This window comes from Balaenoptera borealis (genome assembly GCF_965194805.1).
Source record: "Balaenoptera borealis genome assembly, chromosome: 2".
Taxonomy (NCBI): Eukaryota; Metazoa; Chordata; class Mammalia; order Artiodactyla; family Balaenopteridae; genus Balaenoptera; species Balaenoptera borealis.
Window position 1 is genome coordinate 153723629 of NC_138867.1, and position 22597 is coordinate 153746225.

Genomic DNA, 22597 nt, shown 5'->3' on the forward strand with positions numbered 1-22597 from the left:
AGCACTTAAACTACGCATGTAGCCTTCAAGTACGGTTGACCCTTGAACAACCTGGGGAGTGTGGGGGGCCTGATCCTCCGCACAGTTGAAAATCCACGTATAACTTAAGAGTTGGCCCTCTGCATCCGGTTCGGTTCCTCTGCACCTGCGGATTCAACCAATCTCGGATCATGTAGTACTGCAGTATTTACTACAGAAAAAAATCTGCATGTATGTGGACCCGCACAGTTCAACCTGTGTAGCTCAAGGGTCAACTGTACTTTTGCTCTTCAGTAGCTTATTTCCAATTGCTTGCAATGCACTTGGAGAGCTCAAATCTAGTATTTCCACACCAAACTCATTTTTCCCTTAGTCACTGTCTCACACTTTTTTCATCCTACTGAAATTTTTTTTTTTAAAACAACGGATATGTACCTTCACAAGTTACCTGGTCGTCTTCATGTTTTCAACCATTCCTATATGCCTGGAGTCTAGACAATCAGTTTGAAAACTCAGAAGTCAATTTTCCAACTGAATTCCTCACGTATTACGGAACACCATCGAAGCTTTTACAAGAACAACGCTAACAGACATTGTCTATTAAAAGCAAAGAAATGAAGTTTTGGTTTAGAGAAAAGCGTTGTGTGACATAACCCTTAACAAACTGTGGTAAGAAAGTACTGCACATGTTGCGGCATCTCTGCTGGGAGCGCATCTAAGGGCCACTCTGCTGTCAACATCCATTTCTGGCATAGGCCACCATGGCCTAAGTTCAAGGAAAAGCAAAGCTTTTCACATGTTAATAAACGTAAGGCTTAAATTTCAGGAAGGTCTGCATTGCATCTCTGATAAACTAACATTTGTGCTTTCTAAGGCTGGGGAGAGGAAAGGGGGGAAAAACTTCAATTACATCTTATAAAGGGAGACTAGATAGATAAGGACACTTCCTCTACAATTAATTCACTCAGTAAGTACTTTTTACTGAATGCCTTCTCTGTGCCAAGTACTGGGAATACAGAGGTGAGCAAGACTTTACGAAGTCCTTTCTCTCAGTTTACATTCTACTAGAGTTGATTCAATTAAAACCTTATATTTATTTGAAGTGGAAATGTGGGAGTACAATATAAACAATAAAAAGATAACATAGTAAACAACTTAGAATTTATTTGCAAAGTAGGAAATAAAAAGCATGATTTTAACATTTATTTAGAATATGAACAAAACTAGAAAAAGTTAAACTACAGAAAAGAAAGTAGAGAGTACTGAAGTTGGCTTAGTGGCCATATAATACAAACAAGCAAAACCCAAGTTTCTTTCATGCAAATAAGCCTTAAGGAAAAGAGAACAGGAATGTTTATAGAACAGACCACAACAAGTATCTTAAAAATTTACATAAGAAACTGTACATAAATGAAAAAATAAATTAGACAATTTACAAGAAATGTTTTATAGGTTATAATAGGCTATAACTTAGTTTATTATGAATAAAATTTGTAGCACATCATACATTTTTACATCACAGATTCAGTGTTAGAATAATTCCAACATGACAGAGCTCAGACTTGGCAAGAACAATGCAATAGATAGAATAAGGCAACTTAAACGGAAATGGCTTGTATAAGTAAAATTAACACAAACATCTTCTAGGTATGATTTGATCTGTAACTGGGCAGAATGAAGACAAATGCCACTCAATTTCAGTTAGAAAGTCAAAGTTTCACTGTAGTTCAAATAAAAAGTCAAAGCACACAATGTATTAAAAAAATGATAAAACCATCTTAACCTGACTTACATCCATGTTCCATTAATTGTATTTAGGACAAGGAGACCAGAATATTAATGTTAGGTCTATAAAGTTATCTTTTGTTTCTAAATGTAAACTAAAAAGGGCACCTCAGAAAAAAAGTGGCAGATTTCAAAATGGCTTAATACTGGTGACAACTATCAACTGTGCCAGGTATGAGATCCGTATGATTCAGAGACACAACATAAAGCTAAAATAATCTCAAACTATCTGCATTATTTATGTATATTTTACAAATTATACAAAACTGAAATGTTTTCTTTGAAAGCTACTGGAACTGTAGGTACTGCGATGTATGAAAGATGTTGAGAAATAGAAAAAAAATCAGCACTATCTTAGACTTGAAATTTAGTTGCACATTTATACAATTCAAAACCTTGAATTTTAACTTTACTCACTCCTTTGAAAAATACATTCCTCATTAGTTCTTTTAAACACAAAATTACTGGTCGCTACAGCAAAAAGACTGAAAATCTAAAAAGAAATAGCCTTTTGACTACACAAAGAGCCAGAATGTAAAGATTTGGGTTTTTTTCTTAAGGAAAAAAAAAATTGATTTCCTCTCAAACACATCATTCAGTACCAGCTGTAGTACCTGAAGTCCCAACATCAACTCACTGCTACATTTATTAAGCTGGAAATATCAGACACATGTACAATCTGATTATTCTCAGGCAATCCTAAGGATAAAGGTATTTTAGGTCTTTATCATACTTGATGTAGATGACTACAATCCACGACATTTCAACTCACTTAGAGATAATTAAAATTGCGTTTTATAAATCCCACTATGAATTGTCTTTGACAAAGGCAATAATTCTGGGAGGGGTTTATCCCACATCTATCCCCACTCACAATGATCAGAAATAAGAAACAGCTTGAAGAAAAGGGCTATTAAAAAAATCCCAAATATATCTAACATTCAAACATCCATAAATTTAGTGGTATGTTTATTTTTGTACAACGGAAAAGTTATAATAATGCCCATATAATTTTGAAGTTAGAGCACAATAAAAATTCCAGATAGCTCTACAGATTAAAGCACATACACACACACACACACACAAACACACGCCCTTGATATTACTTTAAGGTATGCCATTACAGGCAATAACAAAACATGAGAGAATAACTAATACCATTCTATGCTGAGAATCCAAAAGCTAGTACCTCTCAACATACATCAACACAAATAAAATGAACTCTAAAACATGATGCCACATATCTGAACAAATTGTTTTCGTCACTTCAAATGGTGCCATGAATGGAGCAACTAACTGTCTTTTGGGACGCCCTGCTTTTCATGGAACCCTTATTTTCAATAGGCTATTAAAATACCTCAAAGGAAAAAAAATAATTACTCACTTTTTGGGGTCTTTGCTAATCAGTTACTAGGCTCAGTAGAAATATAAAGCTACTGTCTCAAATATTGAAAACAGGCAGTAATATTGATAAAGCACATTACTTTCTGAGATTATCTGATGACAGAAACAAAGTTGGCTGAATTCCTTCTCTATTAGAATATAACACCCTAAAATAAACTTATTGGGAAAATAGGACATCATTGACGTTTCATGGCAAATCATCATGTTAAATAAGGTCAAAGAGTATTATTACAAAAATGCAGTATGTTTCTAATATTTTGTTTATACATACCACAAAACAGTAAGTTAAATGCAAAATAACACATACTCATTTTTCTGGTGATTATCAGTTTTTACATGGCTTTAGCAGAGAAAAAGTTTCTAAACTACATTCTCAAATGCAACAGACTAAAAAGCATAAAGTGCTCAATAGAGAAAAAACAAAATATGAAACATTTTGCATATAACAAGCAGAGTGGTTATAAAGGACATTTGGAAACTACTGCCTTGCTAAGCTTTCCACCCAAAAATGCGACCTTAGAAATCAAGGCAAGATGCCTTGATTCAAGGCAAGATGGACGACTGCTCTTAGAAGGCAGGAGTACCGCTGGACATAGAGGAAAACCTTTTCCCTTTGAGCTGCCTCATTTTTCTTACAGAAATGGACTTTCAGGAACTGGTACTGAGAATACAACAATCACATTTGCACGCAAAGGTAAAAAACTCAGGAATCTTCACAGTCTAATATTTGGCAAACAATCTGAACCTCTAGAAGGACTGTCAAGACGCCACATATATTACTGGCAATAGCGCTAACTTTACCTAAACTAAGAGTCCACCTATTTAAACTAGAGTAGCTGACCAAGGAACACCCTTGTCAATAGGCAAGGAAGTCTACTAGTACTTTGTCTTTGGAGAAGTCGGGGTGTAGAACTGAAGGCCATTAGTTCTCAAAGTCTCTCTGGTTAAAAGGCAGTCTTCTGGGGGTACGGATGGTGGTAGCGGTGGTGGAAAGTTCTAGACCTTGTGTTCTTTACCAAGCGCCCAAGCAAACTGATAGTGATCCTTGCATTTGAAAATGTTATTTTTAAAAATGAAAATTAAATCCACAAGTTATAAACAAGATTCTCCTTGTGTGTACAGAACTCAATGAAGAATTAAAAGGGTTTCTTTTTAGTCCTTTAGAATTGGCTTCTCAAAGTTCAATTAGATAACGTGTGTGTGTGGGGTTAAGTCTTTGGAATCATCCAATTTACTGCAGTGAAGGAAATACATATTTTGAAGACGGATGAGGATGCTCAGGATGTGTCTTGGGCAACTTTATTATTAGTATCATTAGAGAAACGATACCTACTATAATGAGACGGCAGGATGCAATGTAAGATGTTTTTTGGAATGGTCAGACATACAGCTTGTAAGAATAAAATAAACTAGGCCAAATGAGGTATTTCTTATCCCTCTTTACGTATTTAAAAAATAAGGTTCTCACGTGTTCCCTCTCTAACATTCTTTAAAAAGTCCAGATTCAAATTTAAGTTTTAATGAATACATGATAGTGTTCATTTTTAAGAGCTAGTTCTAGAAACTACACTAATACAGTAACCACTACCCAAACGTGGTTACTGAGAACCTGAAATGTGGTTAGTCTAAACTGAGTTGTGCTGTAAGTGTAAAATACATACTGATTTTGAAGACTAAGTAGCTACAATCCCCCAACCCAAAAAAACCCCTGAATAACTTTTTATAATGATTACATGTTGAAATGATGACACAGATATACTGGGTTAAATAGAAATATATAATTTAAATGAATTTCACCTGTTTCTTTTTACTTTTTAAATATGTCTGCTAGAAAACGCAAAATTACATGTTGCTCACATTTATTTCTATTAGACAGCACTGTTCAAGAACATAAGAGCTTTGAGGCATTAAGTTGATTGGGATTAGAACCAAACCTATTTACCACTCTATGCTTATACAAGCATTTTCCTGGGATCATAATAAAAAACTAGAATCTTCGCAGCCTTCATCACAATTCTGTGTTATTAGAAATACTTATTAGAATTACTCCAGTAATTCTAGATTGTACAAGAGAAAAGCCAAGAGGTTTTCTCACAGTGGTGAGATAGTTGCTCACTTTATATGCATTTTAGCAGGTAACTTCAGTTTCAAAAGACAAAAAGTATGAATCATAGTCCCAAATTAACCAAAGTATTGATCAAAGTAACTTGTATATACTTTTTTTTTTAACTTGTATATACTTTTACCATTCCATTTCCTTCTTGACGACAGCCCCAAACCTATAACTGCTAATGTACAGTTTGCCACAGGTATAAAACTTGAAGTTATCATTTAAAAGCAAAAGCTTCTTGTACAGATGCCCAATCATAAAATTCTAAAATAAAAGGATAGCTTTTGGCTGAAACATCTAGTCACGAAAATGGAAACATTTAGTAAGAAAAAGTTTAAACATTGTAGGTTTTCAAAATGACCACTGACTGACATGAATTCAAAGTTCTAAATATTCTAACATTCTCAAAATTACCTTCACATGCTTTTCCCTCTGAACATTACTATTATTCATATGTTCATGTCTATAGAGAAAGAAAACTGAATTTTAAGTATTTGAGCACAAAATTTGAAAACTACAGGGAGAAATATCTTTATCAAGCACCACCTCTTGAGAGTCAATTGAAAATTTTTCTCTACGGAGCAAAACTGTCGTGTAAAAAGACAGCATAATACCTCTTTCTTCCTGTAATATAAAAGTTTTAAGCTCTTCAAAGTACATCCAGATTTACTGTAATTTAAGGAGGTGAACAGTTTTTCCCAATTTTCCCCAAGTCTTTCAACTTCCTAAACCATAAGTAACAGTCTCAAAAAACTTTGCTGAACTATTGGACCTCCAAAATTTTACTGCCGAAGTAAAAGTCTGAAAAAATTTATAACATTATAAAAAATGACTTCAAAATATAGAATAAATTCCAAGGCAAAAGGATTTACAAATTTTGGAACTATAATGCTTTTATTACCAGAATGTACGAAACATTGATCCTTTTATAATTCTGCAATACTGCCTCAGATTCCCAGTTTCAAAACAACTCGTCTTTTAAATTTCCATAACATGCGTTTAGAATAAATGATTTTGTTGCTGTTCACAGTAGAAGACAGTCTTTAGCTTTGATGGTTCAGACCTAATTAAACAGAAATGGCTAACTTTGGGCCTAAGATAAATGTGGTATAGAGAGAAGAGCACAGAACCCTACCAATACACATAAGCCATACTCCATTCAAATAGTCTTGGGACCTCACTGAACGGACTTTCAAATAAGTAATTAAGCCTCCAATTAAAAAAAAAATTTTTTAAATGTACTATCTGATAAACTCAAAATACAAAAAATGCAGTATCACCAATTATGTGCATTTTCTAGGATTCATTTTAAAATTCAGGCTAATGTTTAACAATAGTATTTCAATTAAATTATGGCATTTGAAAAAGGTTATACTTCTGAGGAAAGAGCACATAAACATGCTTTTTGGGAGAAGATATGTTTGGAAAACAACAGTAATGAATAATTAATATTGCTTTTTAACATTTCTAAAATCATATAAAAATGATCATCTCTGATTGCCGTTTCAGTAAGTTTCGATACAGGGTATGTTACTGTCCACTTACTAGTAACCAAAACACACAAAGAACAGACTTGTAACAAATATTCAGAATCAATTCTTTCCAAGAGATAAACATTTCTGAGACTTTAAGATTCACGTTTGAACATACAGTACTGCAATGTTGGCTACATAAAATAAAATAAATAGAAAATCTTTCAGAGGAAGCTCATTAATCAGAGACTGTATTGCATTTAAGGATTTAACACTGGCTATATACAGAAGGGAAAGCATTTCACTTAGAAATACTTCACATTACTGGAGCTCTCTTTTTAATATGGCAACACATAGCAGCTTACCATTCTGACACTTAAAAATCAACAGGAATAGTGCTACTCTTTCATCCTTTGGTTCCCAGTGACAAATAATGTAGTAATAACACCTCTGGTTTTCAGTTCCTCTTGAATGACATTTATTAACAGAGAGAAACCCGATGCTTTAGCTGAAATTTGGCAGCCCAAGAAGTGCACCAACTGCTCCAAAATATCCCTGCATAATTTAAAAGCAATTATTAATGTAGTGCAGCTTCTAAATGAACATGTAATATTAACCACTATTAAGAACACATACTTGTGTATAATCTATTTAAGAACATCGATTCAGAAAGCTACCAATTTGTGTCATCAGTTATTGTAAAAAAATATTTTTTTAAACTGTATTCTCAATATATACAACTTTTTTTTTTTTAGTAATTGAATTCCATGTTTAATTGCTCAATATTTCAATCAACAGTCTACTTGAAACAATCAAATAAGTTTTCTGGTAGTATATATTCTTCATACATTACAAATATTGGGTTGACCAATAAGTTTGTTCAGGTTTTTCCTTAAGATGTTGCAGAAAAACCTGAACAAACTTTCTGGCCAACCCAATACATATGTATGTATATGTTTTTGTATTATAATTGAAGCTAAGCATTTTCTAGTTAATTATAATATATATACCTTTGAAATACATATTTTTTTTATAAAGAGTGGCTGTCAGACACTAAAGCTTCTAGGACTATTGCTGCAATTCTGGCTCCCCTCCCCTTTCCTGAAGAAAATTCCTTTGGCTCTGCCTGCCATTCCCACAGCAGAGGACACGCCAGGTGGAGCTGCACAAGAGTACACGTTCTGACCTCTATAGTGAGAGCAGTGACAATGACACATGGAAGCTCGTAAGAGCAGAACAAATACTCAGAATCTGTATTATTAAAATGCTTAATAAAATATTCACTTGACCACAAACAAAATAATTCAAGGTAAATTTACTTAATCCAAAACATTTTGTGAACTGATACTTGCTCCAATCAGAATTTAATTGGATATTGTGATCGAATAGGAAAAGAAAATCTTGAAGAATAAACTCCGAAATGTTAACAGTGGTTACCACTGGAGGTGGGGGTGAGGCTGTGGTGGGAGGATTAAGGAGATTTTCATTGCTACATTATATATATATTTATTGTTCATATTTAACATTTATTCTCTCAGGGGAGGAAAAAAAAAGAAAGAGGGAATTCCCTGGCGGTCCAGTGGTTAGGACTCTGCGCTCTCACTGCCAAGGGCCTGGGTTTGACCCCTGGTTGGGGAGCTACTACTAATATCCCACGTGAGGCGAGGCCAAAAAACAACAATAAAAACCAAAACAAACAAACAAACAAAAGAAACAAAAGAAAACAATTTAACAAAACAAACCCAGTAAGTACACAAGGAGCCCCAGTATTTAATGAGCTCACAGACCTGATACTGCTCTCTCTTTTTCAGAAGAACTGTGAGATTCTCATCTTAATGGGATGTCTGCCAGGTTACAAAAACGCCCACCCCCTAACTCAAACTGAAGTGAGGGAATCAATATACTATTTACGTAAATTGCAGTTTTATACTTCACTTATAAAGTACCGGGCAAGGAACAATATATGAAACCTGCATTTAAAAGCACGCTATTAATATTCACAAAACTTTATTTTCATATCATACCTCATGCTCTAGAAACAATGCTTTCAGTTGACCTTTTGACCAGTAATCCAGTGCATATGCCAAAAGTTTCATGGAGAGAGTATTGACACGTAAAAAGTTTCCAACAAAGACAACTCTGTTTATCTTCTAAAAGAAAAGAACAAAGAAAATGACTTGAAAAAAGAATTACCAAGTAGATTTTACAATACAATACAGTTTATGAGATCTCTACTTACAAATATAAACAACTGGTACCTTTTTTTAGTGCCTACTACATTCCTGGTATATGCCTTCATTATCCTGAATATTTAAAAATTAGTTTAGGACATGTCACTACACTTGTCAAAACCCATAAAATGTACACTAAGAGTGACCCCAAATGTAAACTATGGACTCTGAGTGATGATGTGTCAATGTAGGCTCATCGATTTTAACAAATGTACCAAACTGGTGCTGGATACTGACAGTAGGGGAGGCTGTGCGTCTGGGGGGGTCAGTGAACTCTGTACCTTCCACTCAATTTTGCTGTGAACCTACAACTGCCCTAAAAAATAACGTCTAATTTAAAAAGAAAAGTTCTGGAAAGACCCTAGTTAAATGATTATAGATAGACTTGTTTTTGAAAATGGCCAATAAGTAATACATTCAGCAAAGAAAGTAATTTGGAGAAATATTACTGATGAGATAAAAGGAGACAAACCAAGGAAAAGTATTTTAAATGTGTTTAGGATTAAAAACAAGCTGTAAACTTGGTCAGCATGTTGCAGTTTATGCTCAGCAATGATACAGAAACCGTGGACTTTATCTATAGCACTGGAGAGCAAAACTGACTGGGATACTGGCATGCCCACCCGACCCCTAGGGCTTCCAGATGGAGGAACTGATGTTTGTTTTGAATCTCCAAAAAACCTATTTCTACTCTCACAATAATATAAGTACTTCTGCGTATACATTTTTGCACACTGAGTTTGAATAGCGTAAACTATAGCCTTAATTACTGTTAAGTCAATTGGCCAGTGAAAATCTGGACCTACAGGGATAACAAAAAAGATCCCAGATTACTATCTGCCCCCTCAAAGTTAAATATTGCCCAAACCTCGGTTAAAATGCCTGCTAGTGGCTCCCTCAACTAACTTACTACACTGTTATTAAGAAACTTAAAAGACAGTATTCTAATTTTGAATTTAGAGTAATTCAGAGGATTAATTCGAGTCTTTGCACAGTTTTCTCTCTGCTGGAGCCTCCCTTTCCCCAAATATCTGCACCCATGATTCTCTCACCTCCATCAAATCTTTGCCTAAGAGTCACATTTTCAACAAAGCCTTCCTTTAACTAGCCAGTTACTCAGTAATTTGTCCTCTGCCACTCCTGGTCTACTCTCAATTCTCTTTATCTTGTTTAATTTTCTCCTTTTTAAAAATAGCATTTATCACCTAATACGGAATAATTTACTTGTTTACTGCATCACTAGAATGGCTGTAAGCTCCACAAAGTCAGGGATCTTTGTTTTCTTCACTAATTTATCTCAAGTGCTCAGAACAATACCTGGCACATGGTACTCTGTAAATATTTACTCAGTGAACAAACGAATGAGTGAACAAATGAAGAATTCCTTTAAAAAGTAGAATTCGCAACACATAAAGTATTTGATATTTATAAAAATTAAATGGGCAAATACCTCTATTACACAAAGGCAAAATTGTATAGTCTTCTTCAAATAAAAATAACCCAATTATGAGGTAAATCTAGCAGTACATGCTTTTTATAAGTATATACATCATTCAAATTTCATGTGAAGAACGGTCTCAGTGCCTTCATAGCCCTGTACAATGCTGCTTGATCCATATGCAACAAGGCAGCACTGTAAAGAAGCCGAGGGCAGTAAGAAAACTTCCAAGTACTTCACTAATCAAATGTAACACTAGCAGGAAAAAAAACCCCACCCACTTTCAATAATAAGTTACCTCAAAACGTCTTATTGTTTAGATAGAATTTTTGTTTTACAACTTCAAGATATTTAGGTTGTATATTTCTGAAAAGGTTTCTGGATAAATATGAAATATAAATTATCTCTTTGTCCTATTTCCGATTTGAATTATCTGCTACTTTCTTTAAAGGTAGTATCACAATTGGATAGGTAACATATATATTAATGAATCTTGGGATTTAATGGATTAAGAGATCTCGATCCTATGAGGCCTCCTTAAGGAATACGAAGAAGTCTGCTACATGTACATAAAACTCCAACGCACATTTTTCATATAATTAAACAATTTTTTTTACCTCATTAACAGCACACATTCGTGCCACAGAACCAATGTTATTGGTGATAGTAACTAATGTAGCTCTTGCTAGATCTTCTTTACTAACAGATTCTCGCTTCTCCTTATAAATCATATTCCCAAAACTGCAGAGAAATGAAAAACAAAATCAAATCTGCTGATAACAAACAACATTTCATACATTTTGAGAATATAGCCTACAGATAAATCTACACATGTATAAAATAAGGTGGACATGTACAAGGTTACTGACCCAATGAACTGTACGTAGTAAAATACTGGGAACACCCAAACATCTATCAAACTATGATACATTCATACAATGAAATACCATGAAGCTGTTAATAAGAAAAAAGGGCGGGGGGAGGAAGGAAGGAGGGAGAGAGGGAGGAAAGGAAGGAAAAAGAAGAAGACAGAGGGTAGGGAGGGAAAGAGGGAAAGGATGAGGGAAGGAAGGGGGGAAAAAGAGAGAGAGAGAGAGAGGGAGGGGGGCAGGCAAACAGACTAGGATATACTGCTGTTGTAGACTATACAGTCCTCCCTCTTACCCATGGGGGATTGGTTCCAGGACCTTCCTTGGACACCAAAATCTCTAGATGCTCAGGTCCCTTGTATAAAATGATGTAGTATTTGCATATAACCTATGTATATACTTTAAATCATCTCCAGATTACTTAATAACACTTAATACAATGTAAATACTATGTAAATAGTTGCCTGTGTGCAGCAAATTCAAGTTTTGCTTTTTGCAACTTTCTGGAATTATTATTTTTCCAAATATTTTCGATCCGAGGATGGTTGACTCTGTAAATGTGGAACCATGGATAAGGAGACCCGACTGTATATAGTATACTATATAATGGTATATAAATGTTACCTTCTAAAAGTTACCTTCTGTAAGGGGAGGATAAGGATATTTATTTGTATTTGCATAGAGAAACACTGGAAGGATACTCAAGAACTAATAAAAACAGTTTCCTATAGTGCATTCAGGGGAGACTTTTGATATATATTTAATTTTAAAATGATATCAATGTTCAAAACTTAGAACTAAACTGGGTAAGAGGAAGCCCCTTACAACTTCCTGATGCACTGCTTTCTAAAAACTAAATAAGCAACTTTAATTACAATGTAAATGTTAAACTTACCTAGATGCTACAGCCCAACCAGGCAGACCAAATCTTTCATAATCTCCTCCGTAAATATCACGGACCAGCTTGTCAGCTTGGGTGCTGTCACCTTTGGATGCCATTTCAAGAGCCTCTTCAAAACTTTCACAGCCAGTCAATAAACTACATAAACCAAGAAAGGTACCCCCTCCAAGGCTAAAGAAAATAAAGAAACTTGGTAAGTTGCATTTACACGCTGTATTCTTTCTCCAAAGTAAAAGGATGGAGCACTCATTTATTCAATAAACACATGGACAGATATTGCTAAACCTAAGAAAAACACATAGCAAAACCAAATATGTCAGATCAAAGAATAAACCAAAGGAAAAAAATGTTGTCGTGTGAACAACATGACACAGAAGACCTTTTATATCTTCTAATATCTTCACCTGATACCTTACACTTTGTAATTGCTAAAAATAAATGTTTTTGTGTGCATGAAAAAGGAGTGCTAAAAGTTAATACCATACAAATTAAAAGGAGAAAAATTGTAATTCTAAATGGTTTCCAGGAAATAATTTTGTGAAAGGCCTATTTACTTAGCCTGACAAGGCTGAAATCAACTCAATGTGATACATTAACATTTACATGACTCCGATATGAATACAGTGAGGACATTTATGTCAGGCTGGTCATCATGTTAAAGACAGAAATTAACTTGGTTCTATTATTCTTTTGGATATACTCACAAAATGAAATTATGCCACTCTAGCCCCTAAATTCAAAACCTCTGCTCCCTAGTCTCACCTAAATTCCTAACAGGTTCTATTCCTGAATCACTGTTGGAATTTAGTTAACAGACTGAATTTCTGTCTTTTTGAATTGACTGAAGTAGGTAGTACTTCCCTGTAGTTCTTTGGCATAGAGAGTTACAACGGAGGTAGACTTTCAGCCACCACAGAAATAAGATACTAATTAAAATTAAGTATTATTCAAACAGGAGTACTACATTAAAATTCAAATGAGTTTTTTTCGGGACTTCCCTGGCAGTCCAATGGTTAAGAGTCTGTGCTCCCAACACAGGGAGCATAGGTTTGATCCCTGGTTTGGGAACTAAGATCCCACATGCTGCACAGCGTGGCCAGAGTTTTTTCCACAAATCAATCTAATTTAAAGCATCCTAAAATCTTTCTTCCTCAATTAAATAAATAGGAATCTCCAGCTTCCTTAAAAGTTGATAAAAGCACATATTGGAATCATAAGGAAAATTTTAAAATCTCATTTCACATTCATATTTCAGGTATTAAAGAAAAAAGTTCATGTTAAATTCATCCTATATGAATTAATTACAATGTTGCCAAATACTCCACTTAAATGTGAATCAAGTAAGAATGTTTCAAGCTTTAGGCTTAAATATATCTACATAAAAATGAGAAAAATGCTTTGGAAAATAAAAATGTTATTGGAATCATTCCAGATAAAAATTCACTCTTTTCATTTGGAAATTTTGATGCCAAATGATGCTAGCCAATATAAACATTTAATGATTTTAGTTTGAGTCTACACACATGCCTTATAAAAAAGTATTATCTGCAACTTATCTTTAACTTATACTTACACATCTACATTTTTAGCTGTTGCACAATACACATTAGTTTTCTGATGAAGCTAGCGTTAATATATAGATTTCACAATTTCTGTGTATAAAACAACATGAACCCTGCCATAAGAACAAAAAGGTTACTACCTTGTCCCAGTTACTCGTTTATAGTCGTCTTTGGAATGGACTGCTAAAATACTGACTCCCGAACCAATGTTTACTACCAGCAGTGGGTAGGGGTCATCCAGGTTGAAAGGCATCTTTTGGCATCTCTCAGGTTCTGAGGCATTAGCAAAATAATAGCACTCTGCTTGTCCATTGAAACTGACAGAATCTATATACAGCAAGCCCTTTACAAGGCAGTCAAGTTCATCCAGTTTGTGCAGGTGGAGGTTTCCAATCTGTAAAAAAACACCAAAGCGAGTTTTATAAAGTGAACAAAGGACAGCTTTCAAAATACTTGACTCGACTACACCATATAATTTCCATGTACTTTACAAAACTTCAAAATCATGTACAACCCACACGTTTTCACTTGTCTTCTTTTGTGTCAAAATCTCTTAGGGACTTCATTTAGTCCTGTGGTTCTCAGTGGTGGTGGTATTACTTCTAGAGGCGTTTTGGACATCTGTGGGGACTTTTTAGTTTTCACAAAGATGGGGAGGAGGGGAGAATCAAACTAACGTTTACTGGGCAGGGTCTTGGGGTGCCAGACATCGGCAATGGGTGGGGCAGTTGTGCAAAAAAAAAGAGTTAACCCTTTCCTGCATTACCTTTGAACATTATGACAGACATTTTTGTAGGCAGCAGTAGGAAAATTCGTTTATAATTATCTGAGCCTATGTAAACACAAAGTATTTTATCTATATGTGTATAGACACAAGGTATTCTTTACGTGGTTTTAATACATACTAAATTTGCTAGGAACGCAACCACCATATAAACTGAGGAAGTGTTGTACTTTTTACTTTTTGGAACTTTACCTTGTGTTGTTTAGCATCTTCGAAAGTTATGTCACAACAGCAATACCACTTATGCTATTTGATTCTCCAATAAAACATACCTTATCAATCTAGCATTTGTGGCTTTAGAAATTAAGTTCAATCTATGTACATACAAGCATCTAAATCTGACTACTTCATTATGCCCTCTTGTGTGATCACACCAGAGAATCCACCTACTGATATATAAATACCTTAATTTCCTATCTTTATATTATAGTTTGGGTACTAATGTGAAATTATTAAATTCATTTCAGGTTAGTAAAGAGTATATTATAAAATATTTACTATAAAAGATCTCAGCTTAGATAAGCTTTTCAATTCTCTAAGGACTTACTAGGTATCACTCCCCCTTGTGTTCCCATGGCATCTCTTTTCATAGCAATAGTATTAATTGTAATGCATTGTACTTCTTAATTATAATGCGCTGAACTTATAGTTCACTTAAATGTGTGGTCTAGGATACTGCACTCTTTGAGAGCTAAGTCTGTGTCTTATTCCTAGCTGACTTCTCAGTGCCTAGCACAATACCTAACACAAGCTAGATGTTCAAATATTAGCTTAATAAATGATTGAGCACCAACAAAAACAAATATTATAAAACTTCATCACTAGAAAATATCAATACTTCTTAAAAAAAACTTAGAACTCCGTAATTTGAATACCAGTATCTCCAAACAATGGCCAGGTGAGAGCTGGCTTCAAGGACACTGCTTTTGGCAAACATTAAATATCACGCATCCAAAAAAACTGGTTTCAAATTTATGGTCAGATTACTCAATAAACTGAATACAAATCAGTATTACTCATCATAAAAATTTTTAATAAAAACTACCCCAAATTACAAGGTATTCACTTCTGTGAACCATGTAAGTGATCACTTATGTTCTAGATTTTCTTATGTGAATTTGAGAAACTAAATGGTCCACATGCAAATTTTCAAAAAAAACAAATTTCAGTAAACCCAAGTATAACCTTTTAAATCTTTATTCTAATGGGAAGGACTGGACGCTTGGCAAACCCCTACTAGCACAGAAATCGACGCTTACATAATCCGCCTGCCACATCCAAATGACCCCCTTCAAGACAGAAACATGGTAGGGTCGATGCTATAAAATCCAAGAAAAAAGGGCTAATAGGGACTTTCATTCAGGTGTCTATTAATCAAAAGATACAGGTTTCAGTTGGGGTTTGGGAAGACGGTGGCCTTAGGAGAGATGACTGGATAATACTCAAAAAAACAAGCCAACAGAATAATAGTGAAAATATTTCAAGCCCCATTTATATCTGGCTTTGCACACTTCCAAATTCACTGAAGTCTGCTTTTACTGTAGCTTTGTAGCAGTTCCTAAACTTAGCAGGTTTTACCCCATATTATGTATGACAGGCCCAACTCTGGCCAGTTTTTACTCATTGTATAAAGGTGTTTAAATGCTCCAATCAAAAGCAAGTCATGAATACATACTTCCCCTGTATCAGCAGGGGGAACTAGTCTAAGAAACATACCAGACAGAAAACGAGCCTCATACTTTAAAAACTGAAGAGAATGGGTATCGATTTTTGCCTGTAAGTTAAATACCTACTGTGCGAAAATCTTTTTCAAACTTGTAAGCACCACCTCCTGTAGCACATAGCACCGTGTGTAATGTTGAGAAGTTTTTATCTCTTCCCATTTGGATAAAAGTAGGCAGGTCCTGGGTTGGAAATCTGATAAAGTGCAAGTTCCCTCTCCGGCCAAAAAGTGTTAAATCTTTCAGTTCAAGGTGTACATCCCGAATACCAGTGGATCCATAGGCTACATTAGAAGTCAAATATTTCCGGATACTTTTTAAGCTCTCAACTTCTTCTTGTTCTTCTTCTGCTGTGATATCGATAGGTTCAAAATATGAGAGCTTTACCAGAGTTCCCCCGATGTCCATGCCAAACCATGGGAAAGCTATGGATAAAAAACAAATAAATAAAAATATATATCCTGATTTTAGAAATGCAAATTAGGACCTAGTTAATTAGCCACAAGCTTCATTTACCCTGAATCATGCATTCAGTCGATAATACTTTTGAGGTAAGACAGATCTATGTGAAACTCACGCTTTTCCCTTCAAAGTGTTATTCTGTGTATTTTCTAAAAACCTGTAACTTAGCATGCCTGGGGCTGGACCAGGGCCTTTTAATTCCTGGTCTGGTAGGCATTCCTTTTCATTTATTACATATTTATCATGTGCCCCAGGAGATTAGGAAAAATTTGGTTTTAATAATAGGTCATCACCTACGGCTTGAAAATGTTTCTAAGATTTTAATGTAATAAAATTGGCCTATCATCACTTCAAGTAACCCAAGGGAAAAGTACCCCCTTAAAAAGAACTTTTTTTCTTTGCTCATTAAACTTACTGGGCTTCTTTAGTGCATCTGGTTAATAAAATCAGCTGTTGATAACGTTGAAGGTAAATCTACTTGGAAACAGGCACACTTGGGGAGGTAGTATCATCTGGGTTTGGGACTTGGTGCTCTCTCACTAACTGGGCTATATGACATTGGAAAAGCCATTAACCTCTCAAATCTTAGTTTCCTTAAGATCTGTTTCCATTCTCTGGGATCTTAATCATTATGATAGAGACAAAAATAATTTAATACTTAAGATACATAGATTATCAAGTGCCTAACAACATGTATTTAACAGTTTATTATGTATAAGTTGTCAAGGAAATTTAGTTCCCTCTAAAATTCTACTTTGTTTCTTATATATTCATATTTTACTTATTTGATATGTGTGTACCATTAGAAACCGGGAACATACGATTCAACGAGAAAAGATTCTATACATTTCTCTATACAGGCACAATGCTTTTGTCACCTATAGATTTGTATAAACAACTAAGATGCTGAAGAAACTAAATTGTCTCAGTTTTGTTGGGTAGCTAGCAATGGAGGCCATCTTAAATAAGTAAAACACTTGTATTGATATATATATTTTTTGGCCACACCCCGTGGCTTGCGGGATCTTAGTTCCCTGAACTAGCGCCCTGCGCCCTGGGAGTGAAAGCGGGGGCTACAAGGGAATTCCCAGTAATACACTTTTAAAATGAATGAGAGGCCATTCAAGACTCATCTCACACCTAGCCTGTTAGATACATATATGTCTGTTCTCTTAGGGGTATCTGCTCTTAAAGGAAGAGTAACTGGAGGTGCTATATTGTAGACCATGAACGTCTTAGTAACCTTAATATCCAAACTAGAACATTATAGGTCCCTTCTTTTGCGTAGAAATCCTTTCAACTCGGCAGAGTTCTGGAATTCATTTCCTTATGCCAGAGAAATAATCACCATTCAAAAAGTATGGGGGAGGCAGCAAGAACACAGAAGACACATATTCTTAATTATGATCCACTCCTTTCATTTAGCAAGTGATCTAATTTCCAGTGCATTAAAGCAAATACTTATGCTTGTTATTTTGTCACTAAAATGAGAAGGGGAGGGGGCACAAAACTCAAACTTTATTGATTTGTGATAAAAGTACAAAGTTATTAAGTACAACCAGAGGCCCACTAATACTTCCATGAGGTAAGAAAAATACCACTTTCCAAAGAAATCCGGCAAATATCTAAATCTATAGCTTTCTTGCTTCTGGCCAAGGGACAGGTTAAAAGTAGGTCACCAGTGCATAAGCATCCTACTTCTTGCATACAGCCTAAACATTTCTCATTCTTTCGAGAATAAACTCTCCACTGTCAAGGTGAAAAAAATGAACCAAAATACATTTAAAGAACAAAACATACCTTCCATAAATATAAATAAGTACTTTGATGATGGCAAATAAACATTACCTTCTACAGACTTTGAGCATTTCCTAGAATCTCTCATGATCTGTTTATGTGGCCTTCCAAAAAAATAGTAGCTCCTATTCTATTTCTCACCTTAGCCTAAGAGAACTGCCATTAGTTCCCCATAAGTAACAAAAATATCCAGAACCACCATAAGCAGAGTGCTACCAAGAAATTATCTTTCCTACCAGGTAGATTATGTATGCAAAAGAAGAAACCCACATGCCTGATCACCTTTTTAGCCACAAGGGCAGACTGTTAATTTCTAACAAACTGCATTATAAAAGTTTGGTGTCTTGTTAAGTGTTGGTAAGAGGTAGCGGAGAAGCTTTAAGGAGCTATTTAATTGCTATTGGCCCCATGCAGATTTTAGCCCAAAGGGGTCCTATGCGAAACTAGGATTTAATTGTTCTTGAGCAGAAAGAGAAACCAAATGCTGAAAATGTTCAGAAACATTGGTGGATTATTTTAAGGAACAAAATTCTAAAATGAGCATGTGCAGTGGTCAATTCCAGATACGGTTCAAGTTCCCGAATAAAAGACATTTCACTCTTCCCAATAATCATTCCGAATAAAAATGTTGCTTTAAAACAGACTAAGAAAATAAACCATACTCACACCTTCAGTATTATAATTCCTCAGAAGAGCTTCAGAAGACTTTTCCCCCCTTTGGTAAATTAGTTACATCTAAGAGAATATTAGAAACTATCACCTCCAACTGCACCTTACTATCCACTGGAAGTGATCCACTTAAGTAATGACTCAATTTACAAAGGGGTCAATCAAATTACATAGAAGCAAACGGCACACATATGCTACATACTTCTCTCTGGTCTTGACAAAAACTTCACGTACCTTAGTGCCTGGGTTAGCAAAGCAGGCACCCAAACCTACACTGCACCAAATGAAAAAAAATATATATGTATATAAACAAAATCTTTTATTATCACCTTGTTAATCATGTTACATGCTCTACAGGTAAGCAGAACAGAGGCTGACCCTTACCTTAAAAAATCATGTCAGTTGAGGTACAGAAGAACACCACTGTTTAGATTTTTACTATTATTTAAGTAGTGTGAAAAACACAAATAAAGGTAATGCAAACATTGCCACTGTTTTGGTTCTAGCAAAAAATTTTCATTAGATTAACGTTTGACTTCATTCTTCCCCTGGAGTTGAATTAACACATAATTTCAAATGCTCATCTTTTAGTTATACAATTTAGAGGATGAAACCAATTCCTTTTCTTATTTTCTGGTTAAATACAGGCATTTGGTTTATAGGCTGGTATATACTAGTGATGTATCAAAAAGCAATGTTTTCTAACACTTGGGTGAGTAACTGTAAGAAAGTGTGTGAAGCCAAAGTCACTTGTTTAACTAGTATGAGATACAGTTTTTAGTTACTAGTGCTGCTCTAAGGATTAAATGACACAATGCATGTAAAGATAGTGCCTTACATACAAAGTGCTCACTAGATTTATGATTATAAAAAAAAGAAACCCTACGCAAGAACTCAAAAACAAAACAAGTGTGTCTTTAGCTAATCTGAGTGGTTTGAAACATCAGAAATAATACTTTCCAGTTATATATATATATATTTCCATGACAGTTCATAGTTGAAATGCTTTCTTCCCCACACACGAAAGAACAAGATGTTCTTTATTTTTACTGTAAAGAGCTGAGTAGACAGTAAAGTCATCTTTTACATATAGGAAACTGGAAATGTTATTTCAGACTTCTAAATCATATTAATTGACTGGTTTTTCAGCATAACTCTATTTTAACATTAATGGTCTCACAATGTACCACAATATATTAATAAACAAATTACTTCTAAAAAATAGGTGTTCTTTTATTTCTCAACCTAAAATTTATTTTATAAACTCTTAATTATCATCTTTGCTAGGTATGAAACACCTTTGCCAGAGACGGTATTCACACCTGATTATAAGGTTGCCCAAATCTAAGTAATCAAATCGCTGTCATGCCAAAAATAAAATAATACCATAAGGGTCAGAATATGAGCTTGTCATAGTTAAACTCATTTTACTAAATGGAAATTCTAACACAAGCAGAGAAAACCTATGTGTTGAGGGAAGATGTCCAACTGTTCTACATTACTGCATCTGTTCAAGATTCATTTAATTCAGCAAATGTAAAGTAAAATAGTAGTGTTTCTATATTACTCTCTCATTTTAAGACTTCACATCACTATTTCATAGACTCCTGAACGAGAACTCTTTAGCTATCGTTGTTTTTTTTTTTTTTTTTTTAAATCATTGTTTAAAAAAATGTTTTAATTGGCAGATAAAACTACCAGATCAGAAAGGTTTGTGCTTCTCTAAGTATTTAGACTACACCCTACAGGTGCAAAAGAAAGAATACAGGACTATGAGTCAGGTGACTTAGGGTCCTGAACCTCTGTTAGCAGAGTTGGTTGGTGCAGCCTTGGAAAAGTTACTCTGGGGCTCAGTAAGTTCAGTTTTCCTCAGCAGTAAAATCAGAACCAAATTATCTCACATTTAAATAACAATTAACAGTTTTTGGAGTGCTTTGGTATGTTGCCTCTCCGTGGAGGTTTTCAAGACCGGACGGGTGGGAAAAGCCAGTATCAGTGCTCCCGTTCTATAGCAAGAGATTTCCTAGAACTGTTGGGAAGATCACACAACACTGCAAAATGGCAAAACACCAATACAATTCTAAGACAGAAGCATGCATCCCGCATTCCTAGTCGCTCTGGAAGAATGAACTTCAAGTATGACAATCACAACGGCTGAGTGATCAAATAAGCCATTCACAGGAGTAAAAGGTTTTAAAAAGGCTAAAAATAAAAGGAAGCAAATAAAAGTTGATCTACTCTCTTTAAGTATGGAAAGTTTTTGTTTTTGTTTTTTTAAGTATAGGCTATATATAGTCGTAGAAAAATCTCTACGGGTAGTCACCAAAATATTAATAGTGGTTAGCTCTGAGTGGCGGGAATACGGATGACTTTGATCTTTTTATCTCTGTTTTTTAAAAAACAAACATGAACTAGTTGTTATTCTAAACAAGTCACGGCACTTACCCACCGGTAGGTTACATGCCGTGTGTTTAAAAGCTCTAATTATAACAACAGAGACAACTCCCAGGAACCCACCGGGATTTCAAGGACACAAGCAGAAAGCTCAGAAATCAGTTTAAAAAAAAAAAAAAAAAAAAAAAAAAAAGATTGGTAAATGTCCCCGCGCAACTTGACATCTGTGACCACCCATTTTCAACTTGACTTCAGAGGAAGCTGGGAGCGCGCACTGGTAACTCTGGTCTTGCCTGCCAAACCCCAGAACAAAAATTCCCCCTTGCACCTCCCAGCTCTCGAGGAGGAAGGAGGAGGAAAGGCTAGGGGGCGGCAAGCGTTCGTCAACCGAGCGTAGGGGGATGGGGAGGGAGCCTCGAACCGGGTGCTGCAAAGGTCCCTCCGCCCCCATCCCATGCTGGGCGCCGCCGGGGAGCGACCGGCTTCGAACCAGGCCACCACAAGGGGCTTCCCGACGTGGCCCAACTTGCTCTCCCAAACCGACGAGCCCAAGCCCCCATCTTACAGGGTTTCTTGGCATCCTTGATCTTCATGGCGTCGGCCTGAGGGGCGAGAGGCAGCCTCGGGTACGGCGCGCAGAGGGTTGCGGCGGCGACTCCGGAGGTAGCTGGGCCGCGCTGGGAGGCCCGGCCGGTTCCTCCCCTCGGGCCGGGCGGGGCGGGCCAAGGGCGGGGCGGGGGCGCCTGAGACGAGGCCCCGGCCCAGGGGGCGGCCCCCCCCACCCCCGCGAGGGGCGGCCGGGACCGAGCGAGCAGGGGAAGGCCGCCGGCCTCGCCGCTCCGGGGCCCCCCGCCGCCGCTCCAAACAAAAGGCCCCGGTCCCCCGAGCCGCCGCCGCCGCCGCCGCCGCCGCCGCCGCCGCCGCCGCCGCACTGAGAAGCAGCCCGCCCAGGCCCAGCGCCCACGTGATGCGAGTACCCCCTTTCTCCTCTCTCCGCCCGGCTGCTGGGGATTGTAGTT

The 22597-nt window shown here is 36.1% G+C and overlaps 1 protein-coding gene across 1 annotated transcript; it reads right to left on the reverse strand.

The window, feature by feature from the left end:
* Window positions 1-1123: 1123 nt before the first annotated feature.
* Window positions 1124-22484, reverse strand: PANK3 (pantothenate kinase 3). The gene is made up of 7 exons (XM_082378786.1): window positions 22144-22484; window positions 16329-16681; window positions 13892-14145; window positions 12184-12360; window positions 11037-11160; window positions 8775-8900; window positions 1124-7305 (listed from the first exon to the last, which is right to left on the reverse strand). The coding sequence occupies exons 1-7, from the start codon at window positions 22169-22171 to the stop codon at window positions 7255-7257; spliced, it is 1113 nt and encodes a 370-aa protein (XP_082234912.1). The 5' UTR covers window positions 22172-22484; the 3' UTR covers window positions 1124-7254.
* Between the last annotated feature and the right edge of the window lie 113 nt (window positions 22485-22597).

Coding starts and splice junctions, on each gene's coding strand:
- PANK3 (XM_082378786.1), bottom strand. CDS start 22,171: ATGAAGATCAAGGATGCCAAGAAACCCT. Junction 14,146..16,328: donor TTGAAAAAGATTTTCGCACA/GTAGGTATTTAA, acceptor GTTTTTTTACAG/ATTGGAAACCTCCACCTGCA. Junction 8,901..11,036: donor GAATGTGTGCTGTTAATGAG/GTAAAAAAAATT, acceptor CTTTTCTTTTAG/AAGATAAACAGAGTTGTCTT.